The sequence below is a fragment of the Drosophila grimshawi genome, unplaced genomic scaffold, assembly GCF_018153295.1.
Source record: "Drosophila grimshawi isolate 15287-2541.00 unplaced genomic scaffold, ASM1815329v1 contig_311, whole genome shotgun sequence".
Taxonomy (NCBI): domain Eukaryota; kingdom Metazoa; phylum Arthropoda; class Insecta; order Diptera; family Drosophilidae; genus Drosophila; species Drosophila grimshawi.
Genome location: NW_025063098.1, coordinates 4462744 through 4480338, shown reverse-complemented (window position 1 = coordinate 4480338; position 17595 = coordinate 4462744). Strand labels below are relative to the sequence as shown.

At 37.9% G+C, this 17595-nt stretch overlaps 4 protein-coding genes across 5 annotated transcripts; 2 read left to right on the top strand and 2 right to left on the bottom strand.

Moving 5' to 3' along the window:
• Positions 1-5402: 5402 nt before the first annotated feature.
• On the top strand, positions 5403-7078 carry LOC6563862. 2 transcript variants are annotated; one of them, XR_004365153.1, is made up of 3 exons: positions 5404-5689; positions 5766-6548; positions 6621-7078. XR_004365153.1 is itself a non-coding variant. In XM_001990377.3 (2 exons), the coding sequence occupies exons 1-2, from the start codon at positions 5621-5623 to the stop codon at positions 6315-6317; spliced, it is 621 nt and encodes a 206-aa protein (XP_001990413.1). In that variant the 5' UTR covers positions 5403-5620; the 3' UTR covers positions 6318-6592. The 2 variants fall into 2 exon arrangements, 1 of the variants encoding a protein (XP_001990413.1); XM_001990377.3 differs by lacking the exon at positions 6621-7078 and having other exon boundaries at positions 5403-5689; positions 5766-6592.
• A 1164-nt stretch (positions 7079-8242) lies between these two features.
• LOC6563863 (transcription factor Adf-1) lies at positions 8243-9481 on the bottom strand. The gene is made up of 2 exons (XM_001990378.3): positions 9158-9481; positions 8243-9087 (listed from the first exon to the last, which is right to left on the bottom strand). The coding sequence occupies exons 1-2, from the start codon at positions 9369-9371 to the stop codon at positions 8453-8455; spliced, it is 849 nt and encodes a 282-aa protein (XP_001990414.1). The 5' UTR covers positions 9372-9481; the 3' UTR covers positions 8243-8452.
• A 426-nt stretch (positions 9482-9907) lies between these two features.
• LOC6563864 (T-complex protein 1 subunit eta) lies at positions 9908-16128 on the bottom strand. Its single transcript, XM_001990379.3, has 5 exons — positions 15973-16128; positions 15401-15661; positions 14520-15339; positions 14136-14459; positions 9908-10405 (listed from the first exon to the last, which is right to left on the bottom strand). The coding sequence occupies exons 1-5, from the start codon at positions 15973-15975 to the stop codon at positions 10179-10181; spliced, it is 1635 nt and encodes a 544-aa protein (XP_001990415.2). The 5' UTR covers positions 15976-16128; the 3' UTR covers positions 9908-10178.
• LOC6563865 lies at positions 10567-12883 on the top strand. Its single transcript, XM_001990380.3, has 2 exons — positions 10567-11179; positions 11254-12883. Exons 1-2 carry the CDS (start codon positions 10816-10818, stop codon positions 12870-12872), a joined length of 1983 nt encoding a protein of 660 aa, XP_001990416.1. The 5' UTR covers positions 10567-10815; the 3' UTR covers positions 12873-12883.
• Positions 16129-17595: the final 1467 nt, after the last annotated feature.

The following is a 17595-nucleotide window of genomic DNA, read 5'->3' as shown; positions in this document are numbered from 1 at the left end:
ATGACGTTTTGAATTGTATAAAAACAAGAAGCATAATTATTGTATTGGAGTTCGAATATTAATTTTTACCAATTTTAAGCAGAGAATTTTCGTCGGTCTTACTATATACTTATATATTTATATATATATAGTATATATATGTGTATATTATATATATATATACATATATAATTTTTTAATTTCTCCATTGATCTAATTTACAATTTAATTTGCAATTTTTTGTGATACTTTGCTATATAATTTTAAATCCGGTTTATATATTTACAAATTAATTAAAAAACAGATAATACAACAACAACAAAAACCCAAAACCATCCTAATTACCATACATGAATGGACCACACACACACAAACACACACACAATAATAATTGTACAACTGAATGATAAATGTTTCTCACGAAACTTTAAGGAGAAAATTTTGTAAAAGCAATATTGGAATTGTGTTTAAATCAAGTCAACTTGTAAAATTTGAGAAAAGAGCGAAAAGAAAATACGAAAAACTAAAAAAAAAAAAAAGTGAACAACCCAACCAACAAAACAATAGAAAAAAATAAACAATTGTACACGGCTTTCGTAAAGAAATTTATCGAAGCTTTGTATAATTAACCAAAAAAAAACAACCTGATCTTTGTGTTATTATTTGCTTTATTCCAACATTCTTAGCACCCAAACTGCCCCCAGTCCCTCTACCCGTACACAGCTCATCGGCTGATTTCCACATATTTTTATATGAATATATGTATCTACCACAATGGTTTCACACACATGTGTTCCACAACTGATTTGCAACACAATTTTGATTAGTGTAGCACATGGATGTATTTACGATGCAGCGATTTAAGACAAGTTTTATGAAACTAGAAATACCCTTGCAGAGATGACAGATGTTCGATCAACGCAATGGATATGGAGTTATCTTTTCGGTTTCAGAGATGAAACTAGTTTCTGCATAATTATAATATATTTCAATCCTATTATTCTATACCAAAGAAAAGTTTGTAATACAAATGAAAACATTTCAAAGTTAAGTGCAATCATTTCCATAATAGGCTTTTCCAAAATACTTAAGAAACAAATAAATGAGTACACAAAAAATGTTCGAAAGAAACGAATGTTTTTAGAAATATTTCAAAGTTTCTTTTACTTTTTGCAAGACTGGCAAATTGCCAATAAATTCATAGTGTAGGCATTGAAGCAAAATACATGTTGAAAATTCTTGAGCATAACCGGCATGATAAGATTATTTGTGATTACTTATTCATAGAGCGATTTGTATTTTAAGACTATGATTTAAATTATAATTCAATTCAATTCCTTAAAGCCAATCAAATCACACATCCGCTTCCCCAACAACAACCTTACTGCCCCTCCCACCCCCCTCCAAATTTATTAAACAAAGAGATTGAGAAATTTTCAATGAACCCCCGAAACAACTTTTAACGTCGTATGCGGATGCGGTGTGGAGGAGGAACAACGACAAAAACGGCAACGATAAACAGCGGCGGAGGTTATGCAAACGTTGTGAATATTGACTCAGCAGGTAAGTGGGTAAAATATTCCCCAGTGTCAAATCAAAAGGTATACACAATAAATGCATAGCAAATAAAACTGGTCTACTACGCTCCACTATTTAAGTCTATGACTCATGACTAATTTCACACGGTTTCTTTAAAACTAGTATTAGCTGGCATAGTTATAAATATACATACATATACATTACATGCATACGTACGTATCTACAAATGTATGTGTATGTGTGTCTTTGGATCGTTTTTCGTGTTCGTCGTCTCTTCTGACAAAGACCAAACACAGGCCAAATTAAAAAAAAAAATAAGAAGAAAAAAACTGTAAACGTGCCGTGATCACCTTCGCCTCGTCGCCTCTACTCTGTCGCAAAGCTGGAAAACAAAATATACAGCACAATCTACCACAAAGAAGAAGAAATCAACGCTTTAAAGTTGTTTATTAAACGTTGGCGCTAAATAAAAACTGGATTTACGCATACACACAAACATAACTACATACAGTCGTTTGTATACATATGTACACATGTATGTATAAGTGTAATAAGTGTAAAGTGTTTATTCCAACCTGATAAAACAAACGAATTTCATGCCCTGTGGAAATACACACATGCATACATACATACAGATATATATGTATGTGCCTAAAATCGATTTGTAAGTATGTTTGTATGCATAAATATATATTGTTGTAAGTATGTATATGTATATTTTTTTGGCGTTTTGCTGAAATAAGCAAGCTATCACATTCAGATACATACATACATGCACATATGTATGTAGATAAATATATCAATTAATTTATGCACAACATGCATTTTCTATAGCTAAAGCTGCTGATATATACATACATATGTATATATATGTATATACAATTATGATATTCAGATACATATTAATGTATGTATGTATTTATGGCGCATACACAAGTACACATACATGTACATGTACATGTATGTACATACATACGTAATTGTGTATATAATTACGCATGTACATAAACGTACATACATAAATTGTATTGTGTATGTATTTATGTACATACAAAGTATATGTTTGTGGGCTATTTCAAAGCACAAACGCGTAAACAGTTTTTATTTATACTTTGTTTTTGTGCTTCTCTTCTTTTCTTTTATGGCGCTGTGCTTGCGATAATTGCAATCAACAAGCAAAGCAGCCGTGCAGAAAAACACATTTGGCGCAGGGGGTTGGGGACGACGACGACAATGTATGTCTGTATGTAGTTACGCGCAAACAAATGTAAGTATGTAAGTGTGTACATTCATATATGCTTGCCATAGACAGCCCGGCGTTGACTTGCGTATCTCTCCCTCTCGCTCACTCACTCGCTCTTTCCATCCATCTAATACGCCCCCCGCCCCATTGGCCGGCTACTGCCTACGTTCGCCGCGATAGCGAATCCGAGTTCACGTTGTTTTTGTTGTTGTTATTGTTGCTGCTGCTGCTCAACAAATAAAGCAAAAAAGCCTAGAGAAAAACTACATTTGAAAACAAGTCGTATATAGTATACATATATATATATATATATATATATATATATATATATATATATATATATATATATATATATATATATATATATATATATATGTATACATGTGTGCGTGTGGTGGTCTGTAGATTTTTCTAGGCATTTTTAGTATGTAAGATATGTTCATATTTATATGTGTGTGTGTGTCCAAAAGCATACGCATACTTACAATCACACAGACTATGTATGTATGTATGCGTGTATAGCCATATTTTTGTAAGTCCGTATTTATGTACATGTATGTATGTATGTATGTATGTATGTATGTATGTATGTATATTAATATACCCCCACACGCGCACACACATACACATGCACGCACTTGGCTCGTTTTTACAAGCGTTGGTCTCTGACGACGACCTGACGACGCTCAGCGAGTTTTGGATACATACATACATATGTACATATTTATATTGGATATGTACATATGTATATACATAAATATGTATGTATGTATTTACATAAATACGTACGCAATACGTAAATGCTGAAAAATATAAAAATAAGTTTGAATACAAATCCATGTCTGTATATATTTTTGTTTATGCGTATATATGTATGTATGTACGTGTGTATGCCAACGGCTCTTTTTTTCCAAGCTATGGAATAATTTATTTTGCTGCGCAATTTCTACTATTGATTTGCCGTTGCTGTTATTCTGTTTTGTTTGGACTTATTTTTATGTTGTTTTTTATTTTTCATTTTCGTTTGAAATTGCTGCTGCTGCGCTGCCGCTTCGCAGTCGGCGTCGCTGCTGTTTGCTTGAGGTTTGATGCAAATGCATACATTCGTAATTGTGTGTAAGCATGTATGCATGTGTAGTGTAAATGCACACATAGAAAGCAGTGTTCGATAACGTTCACAAGTTATCACTTATAAACATGTGTTTACATACATATGTATATACATACATGTATATATATATACAGTTATATACTTTTTTATTGCACACTTTAACGTTTGTGTTGCAATCAGCACATGTACTTACTCAAAATGGCAGGCTAATCGAAACGCATCTAATAAATACAAGCAGATGCAAACACACTGAGAAAAAACTTGGAAACTTAGCAATTTTAACATTTTTTCATTTGGTGCATATACATTTACCTATCTAAGTAAATAATCTCACGTACAGATACATATACATACATGTATGTAGATATATTTCTATTGTATAGCTTAGTGTGACTTTATTAAAATTGTATATGAGTATGTAAATAAATTAAGCACAAAGCCATCTAGTGGCCTACGTGACTTATGGCAAGCCGCAGTAAAGTAATAATAAATATTTATAAATCGTATTTAAGCACATGAAACATAATTACATACATGTATGTATGTATGTATGTACATACAAATTATCTCTAGGGTGTACACTGTTTATTTTATGTACATATGTGTGTATGTATGAATGTATGTATATATAAGCAAATATGTATATAGATATTTACAAGTGTATCAGTAAGTTGACCATTCGAACTCTAACGGCATAAAATTGCTCAAGTCATGCAGACTTAACCTAATTGTACGTACGTGTATATATGTATGTAAACTCAACAGTTATTGAATGCTCTTACGTTTTTTCATGGTTGTCCATTTGTTTTATTTTAAAATGCAAATCAAAAGCTTCAGCCACAATATTGTGTACCTGTATTCAAACTTATAAATATACAAGTATACAATATAAAACATACATGCATACACATGTATGTATGTATGTATGAACATACATACAGAGTACATTGCGGGACATTTAAATATAGCCTGTACATATTTTTTCTTTTTTGTTGTAATCATATGAAGAAAAAAATATTCCATAAATATATTAAACTGATATTTTCGTTTGTTTTTATTATTCTTTTTTTTGTTTTATATGTATTATAATATTAAATTAAATTGTGGCTTTATTATTCTCGAAGCAGCTATTTGAGTCCTTTTCTTATTTCATCATTTATAAAAGTGTTTATAATATTATATGGAACTGTGGCTTTATTATTCCCGAAGTCTACCTACCAAAATCAAAATTTAATAGTAAGCAAAAAATATTAAATTTATTAAACTGCTATTTAAGTTAATTTTTATTTAATTTCATAATGAAACTACAATTATTATTCTCGAAGATTATTTTTTTTAAATTTCATAAAACGAAACAATTAAATTCAATGTAAATAATTATGATCATTATTATTGATTTGACTAATAGCAATAATTATTTAATTATTGTTTAAGCATGCATTTTCACGAGCTCCATTCACGGTTAAATGGCTTAAATTGGCTCTCCTCTCTCTCACCTTGTAGATTGCATAGTATTTCGAAATTCGTATTGAATGGAAACCACGTGACTTGTCAATAGTCTGGCAGAGGCCTTACACACACACAAACAGAGAGAGATGATTGACCCCTGATTGATGTCGCCTATGAGTGGCAAAATGTGTTATCAGTAAAACTCTGAACTCAGTGTTGGAAGTGATAAGCGGCCTATGATTAAATGGTGTGATCTACAAGCTTGAGTTTAGTTGAACTGTTGCAAGCTGCGTTGCAAGATGTGCTGGCCATTAATCAAAGTTGCCACTTGGCTTACTCTGAGTCTCCTTGCTTTCGATCTGTGCGGGGTAAGTTTAACAATTCTTAAGAAATCATACTCTTAAAATTGGACTTAATAAACTGAATTTTCCCATTGATTTCTAGGCAAATGTTGTGTTTCACTTTTCCTTGGATTTTCATGTGAAGGAGCCCCCAAATTCCAGCGATCCAATAAATAAAACAATCATCGTGGAAAATAATCAGGTGTCGCTGCAGGACAATGAGCCTGGTTCAAGTACAACTGCGCCCAGTGCGTGGATCGAGGAGGATCAGTATAATATGGATGCAGTGCAGCTGCTCGAGGAGACAACGCGTGCCGTGAAACAGTTAAATGTGGAGCTATCACCGCTGGTGGGCAGAAGCAACCAGTTGGCCGCAGTTCTCAAGCAAACGCTGCGCTATGTGAACGATGTGGATGCAACTCTGGAGAATGGCCATTTTGCCCAGCATGTGGATCAGTTGCGCAAGTATCCGCTGTTGATCGACAACCTGAGATTGGGTGGTGTGCGCACCCTCGAATTTGTGCTGCTCAAGCTGGCCATGGAGAAATACAAATTGCTGGAAAAGCAGCAAACAGTTGCCGATTATTTGCAGCGAGCGGATGCGGCTTGGAGTAGATTTAAGAACACACAGGTCGTTATTATCGAGCAGAGCTAATTGAGTGCCTCAAATTCTACGCCTCCATTGAAAAACTCAAAGCTGAGATTTAGTTTAACAGTTGTCTAGATTTGTATTAGAATTCGTTGCGTTGCCAACAAAAGCCGAAAAAACAACAATAAGCAAAAAGGTGGCATTCCAAAAATGGACTTCCTGTCGTTTTCCATGCTGTTGTTTGGTGTTTTATATGTATTCCATTTGATTCCACTGCATTGCCTGCCATTGCTACAGGTACAAAAGACAATACATAAAATACATACACATACAGACACATACATACACATATGCATGCATGTATTCTAGTGGCCCAAATCTACCCTTGGAAAATACGTTACACACGCTGGGAATAAACTCACACACACGCACACAGAGACACATATACGTTATGTGTGAGAGCAGAAGGATTCCAGGTAGACGCAGACAAAGGCAACGAATGAGCGCATAAAGAGTGCCCCGCAAAACAACAGCAGCTGCCAGATCCGTTGCTAATGTGCTGCACAACAACAACAGTGATGACGATCGGCGAGAACACAGACGGTGCAACCGAGGGTATCCTGCCCCTAGGCAGCCCGTCCTTAAATTCCTGAAACTTGAAACCACCACGAAAACGCTCAAAATACTTACAAACACTTATGCGATTATCAGTACCAGTGTTGCCATTTAAAAATGGCTAGTTTTAGGACCAACTGAACTACAGCTGAAAAGTGTATAGTATTTATTTTTAACAGTTTTTCTTTATTATAATATTTTCAGTCTAAGTCCAAATGCATTGTTTTTTTAAATTTATCTATGGTATCTTTTTAAAGTTATATATTTGTATATACCTCAGCAGAGCCTTAAGTCTGTTTTTTTTTTTATTGAGTTTGTTGGTTTAGCTTAAGAAATGATCAATATTTAATATTATATTTGCCGCTAATATATGTACTTAAAAAAGAAGCTAGTTTTTGTAGTAATGGCATCACTGCCGAAAAATAGAAACATTTGTATGTATGTATTGTGCTATGCGGGTCGGTATTACATGTGTATGTATGAATGTATGTGTCTCCATGCATAAGTGAGACTCTTATCATAAAAATGTAGTCTCAATCATTTATTTTGTGCATTTCTCAATAAGAAGCAGTGCCTAATACCATGAGCGTGTGCTTGTGTGTGTGTGTATGCTATATACCCATCCTGCAGAGCACTGGTGAAATCGGTTTTACATTACATTTATATATGTATGTATGTATAAGTACGTCTATCTACTGCATACAACTCGATTGGCAATGTGGGTAAATACAGGTTTATGCTTTTTTATGCTCTAGAAACTGGTCGAACCGCTTTGGATCGCAACTACCATGCAAAATGTATTGATTTCATTTAAACTCTGGTGTTTGCTTGTTTTTGATTGGAAAAAAATCAAGCACGAGTGTTCGAGCTGAGCGTGCATTATAAGCTTATATATAATTCGGTTAAATGGCGTTGTAGGAAATTTGAGTGTGAACTGCAAAAATATCGTTTGAGACCTCACTCGATTTACATATGTATGTTAACAATTGTCACAAAAGAAGCTGCATCTCATATTTGAAATTGTTACGGACAGAAAACTGATTAAATTGATGGAGAATGTATTGGCAATTGGCAAGAGCGTAATGCAAAATTAAGCTAATATGCAAGCTTAAACCTAATATTAAAAATTCCTATTCGTTCTCACATCAATAAAATTCAAATTCTACAAAGTAGTCGAAGACACTACAAAAGTACATATTTCTTGCTACTTAATTGATTTGCAGCATACTCATCCTTAAGTCAGCCGATAGTTGATCGACAATCGATACATTGACCAGCCGGCAACAGTTGGAAACTGCAGTTGCAACAAAATAAGGGAGGCATTTTTAATATTGTGTAGCTTTTCTTTATTGTAAATATAATATATTTATATAGACTTCATTAAATGCTACAGTGCAGCAGAACAGATCGCTTTCAAAACATAACAAAATTAATCGTTAAAAGTTATCGCTGTTACGGCAAACAGCTGTTGCTTTCACTGTTATTTTTTTTTTTTTACATGCGATTGATTTATTACGCGCCGGAAATTTATTATGTTTGTTTTAATTTTATGCTATCAAATTCAGTCAGATTTGTTTTAGTTGTATTTAAAGTTGTTTTTGGATACCAGCTGAAATTGAGGCGGGAGCATCAAATTGGTTTAAATTGCGAAGTATTTTCAAGACTTCGATTTGAAAGTCCAGTTTTTGATCGCTGCTCATGCGTTGCATGTGCGGCTTAATGCTATCAAAGAATGCCTGATCGGGATCGGGATCAGGTGAAGCAGCTGCAGCTGCAGAATGTGTTGTACTATTTGAAGTATCCATTATGAATGAGGAGGAAGTTGCTCTCTCGTTAGCCGTAGCATTGCCGGGCAGAGTAGAGATTGTGTTTGGGTTTGTTGGATAACTGAATGTGTCCAGCACCGACTCCAGTTCATCCTCGACCAATTTGTGTTGCACAGTCTCCGCCTCATCAATGGGATTCTCCGATTCTGAACGATTTCGCTTGGCCGGCGTTCTTCCTATGCTAAGTTTTGCGTTGCGTTTCGCTTTTGGTTGCTCCTCCTCCGACTGCTCCTTCAGTGGCGTCTCCTCGTCCTCTGTCTTGACGTCCAGCAGGAAGCACAGTTCCTTCTCGTAGATGTAGGAGGCGCGACAGATTTCCTTGCTACCTTTGCGCAGGCGATTAACGCGCAAGTAGCTGTCGCGTGTGTTTTTCCAGCGTTTTAGCAGCGTTTTCGCTGTTACAAATTGTAAACAAATGAAATTAGTTCGCTTTGCAGCACTGCGCATTTACTAAGAATTACTTACTGATTTCCTGCTTTTCCACGTCGCTGGATGCTTCGAAATTCTTGCACAGCTGTTGGCCAATCTGCTGCCAGGCCTGATCGCGCAATTCGCGATTGTGGAAGTTTTTGTGCTCTCGATCCCAGACGATGTGATGCTTTTTGACCGCATCAATGAAGTCGTACATCGAATATCTGAGGTTCATGCCAGCGGTTTTCAACACTTTGTGGTTGCCCATCCTCAAATATGGTTTTTGCTACACTTATTTCCTTTTTGTTTATTTGCTTGCTTGTTGTGTGTGCAAGAAAACGCGCGCGCAAACAACGTGCTGGCTACAAAAACAGCTAACAACTGACGCGAGCGACATATGAAAAACGCTAGCAAAGCGCACAGTTCTCACTGGTTGTCGGGCTGCCAGATCGTTGAAATAAAGTTACTTGTGTCCGTGTCCGTATATATGCATGTTTTTCTTATATTTTACTTAGTTGAATTATGGGCATAGGTCAGTTACAGTTTTTGTGTGTGGGTTATAGCAAAATGCGAACTTCAAAATAAATAAAAATGAAGGCTTCCAAATTGCTTACGAACCTAATTGGTTTCTTTCAGGTTTGCTTATCATTGAAAGCTTATTTTGATAAGCTGGTGATTTCCTACCAATATTTGAGGTCGATGACAACGCATTTTAAAAAGTTTTGGTTTCACATGACAAAAAAATGCGCGCTCGATTTGAGCGCCACTAGAGTTGCCATATGGATAATAGAAAAACGACGCTCGTTTGTTGTTATAGAAAATATTTAATTTTCGTTTATTAGACGTAGGCAGAGCGGTCAGTAATTATATAAATTGTTCAAATGGTGCAACGAAAAAGCCTGCAATTTATGACCGGTAAAGTAATACATGTGAGAAGGTGTGTTAAGATACGAGAGAGAAATGCAAGTGAATGTTTGTTGAGTGTGTGTGTGTTTTATGTTGATGTTTAGTGTTGTAGTTTTATAGCTGTTTTGCTTTGTTTTTAAGTATATTTTATTTTGTTTTATTTTCTTTTTTACATGGGCCTGCCCATACCACGACCCATGCCCATGCCGCCACCAGCCATGGGCGGTTCACCGGCCTTGGGGCTCTTTATTGTCTCATCAACGGAGAGGATCATGCAAGCGGCCTCCGAGGCAGCGGTGAGCGCATTTATCTTAATAATCGATGGCTCCCACACACACTGCTCAAAGTTATCGGAAATGTCCTCCTTGGTGATGTCAACGCCAAACCATTGGCCACCTGTGCAAAATAAAAATGATAAAAAATATTAATAAATATAGCTAGGTTAATTATTAAAAAACATTAATAAATGAAATATATCGGCAACTAATTTCGTGCTTGTCACGCACATCGCTAACATGAAAAATCTATTTGCCACACGTTGGCAGCACCGCTGCAAAAAATGCCCGCGCGCAAGACAAAGCTGCAAATATGCCAGCACAATGGGTGCGAAAGAGAACACAGCTCGCTCAAAAAACGTCGAACGAAAGAGCTGCCAACACAAACACGCGCTAGACGAAAGAACAACTTTGCAGTTGAGACAGCAACACAAAGCAGCAGCAGCAGCAGCCGCAGCAGCAAACTTTTAACTAACGAAAGAAAATTAACCACCTAATATATATATTTATATAAATATATATTGAGGAGAAATGTCGACAACGGGCCGCAAGCGCAAGCAGCAGTTAAAGCCGCGCCAAGATGTACATCGCTCGCCGGTGAAACGACAAAGTTTGGATGTGAAAACGGAACCGTTGCTGGCCAGCAGCTATCCGCTGGCCGACTACGATTGTGTGGACATTAAACCCGATTTGACCGAGCTGCAACTACAACTACAACTCGCTGTGAACACAGAAAAAGAAGAAGCAGCAGCAGCAACAACAGCAACAACAACAACAAACACAACAAAAACTTTAGTGGAGGATACAAAACCAGAGCTGGAACAGCAAAGCGATTCGGATGAGGATGGCTACTCAGAGATTAACTTTGGTGCGGCAAACGATGTCTTTTGCGATGGTAATCAAAAAATAAATATTCAAAAATCAAAAATATTCTCGATTGCCAATTTTTCGCTCTCTTTTTTGTTTCAGATGAGGCTGATGACTATGATCCGGAGTGGACGTCACAGCCGACAACGCCACGTTTGATATTCAAATTCAATACGCCGGCGGGTCAAACGGGCTTGAGATCAATTAGAAAACTCGCCTGTCCACGTTACTATTTCAATCAGCTGCTGGGCAATCGAGCCGAGTTCTTTGCCCAGCTCGCCAAGAGCTGCCGCGTGGAGGAGCCGGCCAGCGCCGATGAGATGGAAACATTTGTGGGACTCTGTTTGCTGTTGAGCGATGTGAAATTGGCGCAATTGAGCGACTATTGGACACGAAATATGTATCCCGGTTTTATGGGATTTGCGGCGAAAATGTCGCTGCTGCGATTCCAACAGTTGCTGCAATCGTTGAGCTTTGAGGAGCTGCCTGGCGGCAATGCGGACATGGATGTGGGACAGGCTGGCAAGCTGATTGGCTACTACAATGCACGCATGTCCGAGCTGTATGTGTGCGGGCAGCAGCTGGTGCTGAACGAGCCGATCATCCACTGGAAACAGCAGTTTAGCTACCAACAGGAGTTGCCACCGAAGCAGCGTTGCAATGCTTTGATGTTGCATCTGTTGAGCGAGCACAGTGGTTTAATTCTGCGCATCCTGCCGGAGTTGCAGCGTCATCGCCAGCTGGCGAGGAACTCGCGTCAGTTGGTGGCGCATCGGAATGAGCTGGCGCTGCAGTTGCTCCAAACGCATCTGTTGCATGGCCACAGTGTCTATGTGTGCAAATATTATGGCAGCTACGGGCTGGCCCATGAGCTGGCCCGACTGGGCACGTATTGTAGCGGACTGCTGGACAGGAATCGGTATGGGAACAGCAAGGCGTTGGTCTACCAACAGCTGACGGCCAATAGCATTGCCACCCGATATGCGGCGACGCCTCTGATGATGGCCAAGTGGCGACGACGCGAGAAGTGCGTCTATTTCTACAGCTCTGACTGCCTGGCCATCTACGCCAAGGAGATGTCCATGCAGAAGATTAATGCACGCCCCAAACTCATCCAGGAGCTGGACTTTCAGCTCAAGCCGGCGCAATCGATGCGTCAGCTATTGATTAGCTATCAGCCGAGTTGCGCTGGATTGGAGCGGCAGCAACAGTTGTGCATCTATTTGCTGAATCTGTTCGTGTTCAATGCCCATGTGTTGTATGTGGCAAATGCGCAGCCGGGACGCAACAGCAGTGGCAACGCCAGCTGTGGCAGCGATCCCCACAAACTGAAAACATACGCCGAGTTTCGCATGGCCATCATCAAGTCGCTGCTCAAAGAGGATGCACCAGCAGCAGCTGGGGCAACAAATGTGCCCGACTCAAGTGTCAATGCTGCTGCAGCATCGCCAACCAGTGGCAACCGGCGACAGGAGGCACAATCGAAGCGAGCAGCTGCAGCAACCGTTAATCGATTGGGGCTTTCTGCTGCGGAGTCCACGCATGCGCTGGTGCTCATCCAGAGGAATGGCAAAGCGTTACGCAAGAATTGCCGTCATTGCCACAAGGGCGGCATGTTGCAGTTCACCAAATACATGTGCAACCTGTGCCCCGACACACCTGGCCTCTGTGTGTCGCCCTGCTTTCGACTGTGGCACGAACAGCAGCAGCTCAAACAGTGAAATTTTGAATAAGCATTTAATGTAAATCAATTGAAAAACGACGAAAACTAAATAAATTAAGATTAAAAAGTTAACGCTCCAAATATCTTTTGTTATCTATATCTATATATAGTCGGGATATATCAAGGCTATTTTGAAAAGAATCGCCTATCTAAAATCGAAAAAACTGAGTTTAAAGATTTTCAAATCATTTCACAAAGTTCAATTGGGGAAATTTTGGGTAAAATGGATTTTAAAAGTTTTTAACTACAACTCAAAAAGTAAATAGAAAAACCAAATATGAAGAATCTTAATAAATCAGGGCTTATGCCTACTTAGAGTCATCATTAAATCTGCAATCTATACATTCATAAATGTGAAATCTGAAAACCAAATCAAATATGGAATCTAAATTTGAAAACAATTCTCTAAATATTTCAAATCAAATTTGAAATCTATATGCATATAAAGCAAAAGAATATTTGCTAGTACTAAAACTGATTGGGATTATTTATAAACAGCTGCGGTCAAAATAATATGTTTTGGAAAACGTTTAAATATAGTTTAAAGCACATGCAATCAATACTGAAGACAAGTAAATATGGATACAAATATCTTATTTAAATATTATTTGAAATCATTCCCCGATGAGAAACAAACAAATTGCAGTATTACATTGAAGATTTTGAAGAGATCACGATTTTCAACAGTGCAATTTTATCACCATAAAAAGAGCCACATTTTTATGGAATGTTTTCAAATAAGCTATTAAGTTACAATTGTAGTATTTTGGTCAATAAACTTGTCCAGTGCTAAATAATTAGGATATTTTAAAACAGACCAAAACAGAAGATAATCAAAAGTATAGGTAAAAGAAATATTTGGATATGTCAAAGAGTAAAATGATCCACGGAATTAAAGGAGTTTTGAAAGGGACTATGAAAATATTGAGAATTTTCATTTTATGAGACAGCAAAACAACTATTATTTAAGATTTGAAAATTAGTTATTAAAAATTTGGTAGCTATTCAATTATTTAATGTTTACTTATCTTGAGTATTGATGGCTTGTGCTTAAATACAATTTTAATCATTTTTTAACTATATATTTCTTTTAATATATATTTTTTCAATATAATATATAAATATATTCTTTTCAATCTTTTCTCAGCTGTATATACATAATCAAATCGCTAAACTATATGCAGATAGTGTCTAGTCAAAGGATATGGCTGATTGGGATTATATAAATTTATATATAAATGTGTAGTTGTCTTTTGCTCACCTTGGGCATGCTTCTGGCGCAGCTTGTTGAGAATGTTGGTGGCATCGAAGCCGGCATTGTCGCACAGCTGACGCGGTATAATCTCCAGTCCCTTGGCAATTGCCGCAATCAGCAGCTGCTCCTTGCCGGCAATGGTGCGCGAATAGTCGCGCAACAGCTTGGACAGTTCCATTTCGATGGCACCGCCACCGGCCACAACTGAGTCATGCTTAATTGTGCGACGCACAATCATGATGGCATCGTGGAGCGAACGTTCCGTCTCCTCCAGGAACTGTTCGGCGCCTCCGCGCAGAATCAGTGTGCTCGTCTTGGCATTCGGACAGCCTGTAAGAGATCCGGTTAATATATAGTTAAAAAACATAGCTAATAATTAAACAGTCGCACCTTGGAATAGGTTGAAACGATCACCGCCGACTTGACGCTCCTCGAAATGCTTGCAGTGGCCCAGAACGTTGGCTTTGATGTCATTCGCTGTGGTCATAACAGCGCCGCCGCATGCCTTCATTGTGCGCTTGAGATCCTCGTCGGGAACGCGGCCGGCGCAGAAAATGTCACGATCGGCGAAATACTGTGTGGCCACATCGCCAATGGGCAGCTTGGAGAGCACCACATTGGCGCCGGACTCATGCACTTTGGCCAATTTGTTGTACAATATTTGCCATTCGGCATCGACAATTTTCTGATACTCCTTCACATTGTCCACCCGAATCTCGGCATTGTCGCGTTCGGCCTTCAGTTCCAGTTCGATATTTAATAGGGCAATTTTGCAATTGTCATAGGATTTGGGTGCCATCTCGAAGCCGGCATAGGAGAAGGTCTTCTTGAACGCAACGCCCGAGATTAGTTGGGATTCCTCCAGTGAACCGCCGGCTACCTTCTTAATGCCAATCATGTTCAGCGGCAACAGCTCATCCAGCGAGAGCACAGCTTCCACAACGATTTTGGAGAAGAAATCCTTTTGCTGATGTATCAGCTTTGAAGACATCGCTGTCGCTGCACACTTCTCGAGCAGTGTTCGCTGCTCCGCCTTCGACTGTTTCTCAATGCGCACCGCCATCGAATTGATCTTATCCATGGAGAGCTGCAGTGCCTTGCGTATGGCCTTGATGATAATACGGGGATGCACTCCCTCCTCCACAAACGGTTTGACCTGCTTGAGAAACTCGCCCGCGAGCAGCACAACCGATGTGGTGCCATCACCCACCTGTGGATCAGATGAGTGTAAAAGTCACGTGACCAAAACATGTTTTAAAGCCAATTCTTACCTCGGCATCCTGTGACTTGGCAATGTCCACGAGAGTTTTGGCCGCGGGATGAATGATCTCGAGCAGTTTCATAATGGTGGCACCGTCATTCGATATGGTCGCTTTGCCCTGTGCATCCACAATCAGTTTGTCCATGCCGCGCGGACCCAGTGTGGTGCGGACAGCGTCGACAATCGATTGGCAGGCATTGATATTCGATACCAGCTGCGGCTTGCCCTGCGACGTGTCGGTGCCTTCCTTCAGGAGCACAATTTGTGGCTGCTACAAAAACACAAGTGAAAAAAGTATAAAATTAGTCAGCGGCTTCTTTGACAGATGTCAGTTTTGCGAGAAGCTTCTTTGAAGGTTATGTTTCGATTGCGGCGCATGATGCACAGTTGCATTCCACTGCAAGCAAACCAGATCTTGTTGAATAAACTATTCATTTTATTGCCTTTAATTGTAAAACTATAAAACTTTAATTATAATCACGAGGCGCACATGTTTTCAATTTACTTGAAATACGATTTTTGCAATTAATTCGTTTTTGTTTGGCTTGTGCTGGTTTTGTATTAATTTACACCTTTACTAACCATATTTAATTGATGGTATTTGCCGTTTTGCGTGAATATTAGCTAAAACAATCAATTTTGGTAGCAGACAGGCGGCAATATGATTTTCTTTCACGTTTTCCGCAATGAGTAAGCGGCAGAGCAGCAGGCTATCGATGACGTTATCGATTAAATCGCAGTGTTGCAATTAGCAGATCTTTTTTAAACGACATCGCATGTAAGTTTCAAAACATCGATCATTCGATAATTTAAGAACAAATTCGATAATTGAAGCTGTGACATATTTATTGCGTGTTTTGCGCGCCAATTTGAAGCTAGCAAGGAGCACACTCAAAATTAATGTATTGTCTTCTTAATGTTAAGTTAAATATAACTAAGTAATTTCAGACACTTGAATTCTTTCTATAAGTTAAATTCCTAGCACCTTTTTTAGTAAATAAGGTAATTGTAATTGTCCCCTTTTGTATACAAACTTCAAATATAGCTGCATATTTTTGTTAGCTATTTATATATATTTGGCGATCTTCCACTCGTCGTTGGACACAGATATTCCATTCTAGAATGTGTTGCATGCTTTCAGTTTATTCCGACCGCTCAACTTGAGTGAGTTGTTCGTTTCGAGCAGAGAGGAGCTATTTAAAGGCCAATTTTTATATTATCAACTATGTTCAAATAGTTTCATCTAAATCTAATTCGGTAAAATGGAATTGGAATTTTAGTTGCTTAACGAGAAAACAAAATTCGCCAGACAATTATGTCAAGTGAGTTCTTATCAAATTAAAGTGAATTGATTACGAAACGGAATCTGTGAAGATATTCTTGAATTGACGAAATGTAATGCATATAAAGGGGTAAGTGCAAATTATTATTATATTATATATTACTAATTGTATTCTAGATCTATACTTTTCACTTATCAATCAATTTAATTTATGTTAGTTATGTTAGTCACATTTTTCTATATTTACTAGACCAAATTGAATATTTTTTCTCAATTCTTTACACATACATAATAAAACATAATTTTTTGATTTATTGCAAACGACAAACTCTAATTTTGAATAACTACCAATTTCCGAGGCATCCCCAAAATATTTATGCGCGTAAAACTTTCCACTCAGCAATCAATAAAACTTATTTAAGTCATATTTTTCTATATTTACAAGACCAATTTGAGTATTTTTTCTTAAATTCTTTACACAAACATAATAAAAAGAACACATTTTTTTTGATTTATTGCAAACGACAAACTATATTTTTGAATAAGTTTCAATTTCCGAGGCACCCCCAAAATGTTTGTGTGCGTAAAATTGAGACGGCCTAATTGTGTCCATCATTCAGCATGTCGTTAAGTCATTGTCAGAAATTTGTATGTCATTTGTAAAGCTCCAGCTGTTTGCAGCCCGCTCATAATTTGATTCTTTTTATAGGCATCGAAGTGGGGAATGCAGTCAGTTTTGTTTTGGTTACGAATGCAGTCGAAACAAATGCTTAAGGTTCAAACAATTTAGCCGCTTCCGACACAATGCGCCTGATTCCCGGTCAAAAGCTTTCAACACTTTCCCACCATACCACAGCGCAAGCCGGAGGCAATTGAACCGCTATAAACACACACACACAGACACAGTTATAGAATGCATCAAT

Excerpts from the sequence above, each read along its gene's own strand:
- LOC6563864 (XM_001990379.3), bottom strand. Across the intron at positions 14,460-14,519 it reads TCGTTTCAACCTATTCCAAG|GCTGTCCGAATGCCAAGACG; the intron begins GTGCGACTGTTT and ends GATCTCTTACAG. Across the intron at positions 10,406-14,135 it reads GCGCCAGAAGCATGCCCAAG|GTGGCCAATGGTTTGGCGTT; the intron begins GTGAGCAAAAGA and ends TATTTTGCACAG.
- LOC6563863 (XM_001990378.3), bottom strand. The coding sequence starts at position 9,371 with ATGGGCAACCACAAAGTGTTGAAAACCGCTGGCATGAACCTCAGATAT. Across the intron at positions 9,088-9,157 it reads CGTGGAAAAGCAGGAAATCA|CGAAAACGCTGCTAAAACGC; the intron begins GTAAGTAATTCT and ends AATTTGTAACAG.
- LOC6563862 (XM_001990377.3), top strand. The coding sequence starts at position 5,621 with ATGTGCTGGCCATTAATCAAAGTTGCCACTTGGCTTACTCTGAGTCTC. Across the intron at positions 5,690-5,765 it reads TTGCTTTCGATCTGTGCGGG|GCAAATGTTGTGTTTCACTT; the intron begins GTAAGTTTAACA and ends ATTGATTTCTAG.
- LOC6563865 (XM_001990380.3), top strand. The coding sequence starts at position 10,816 with ATGTCGACAACGGGCCGCAAGCGCAAGCAGCAGTTAAAGCCGCGCCAA. Across the intron at positions 11,180-11,253 it reads AAACGATGTCTTTTGCGATG|ATGAGGCTGATGACTATGAT; the intron begins GTAATCAAAAAA and ends TTTTTGTTTCAG.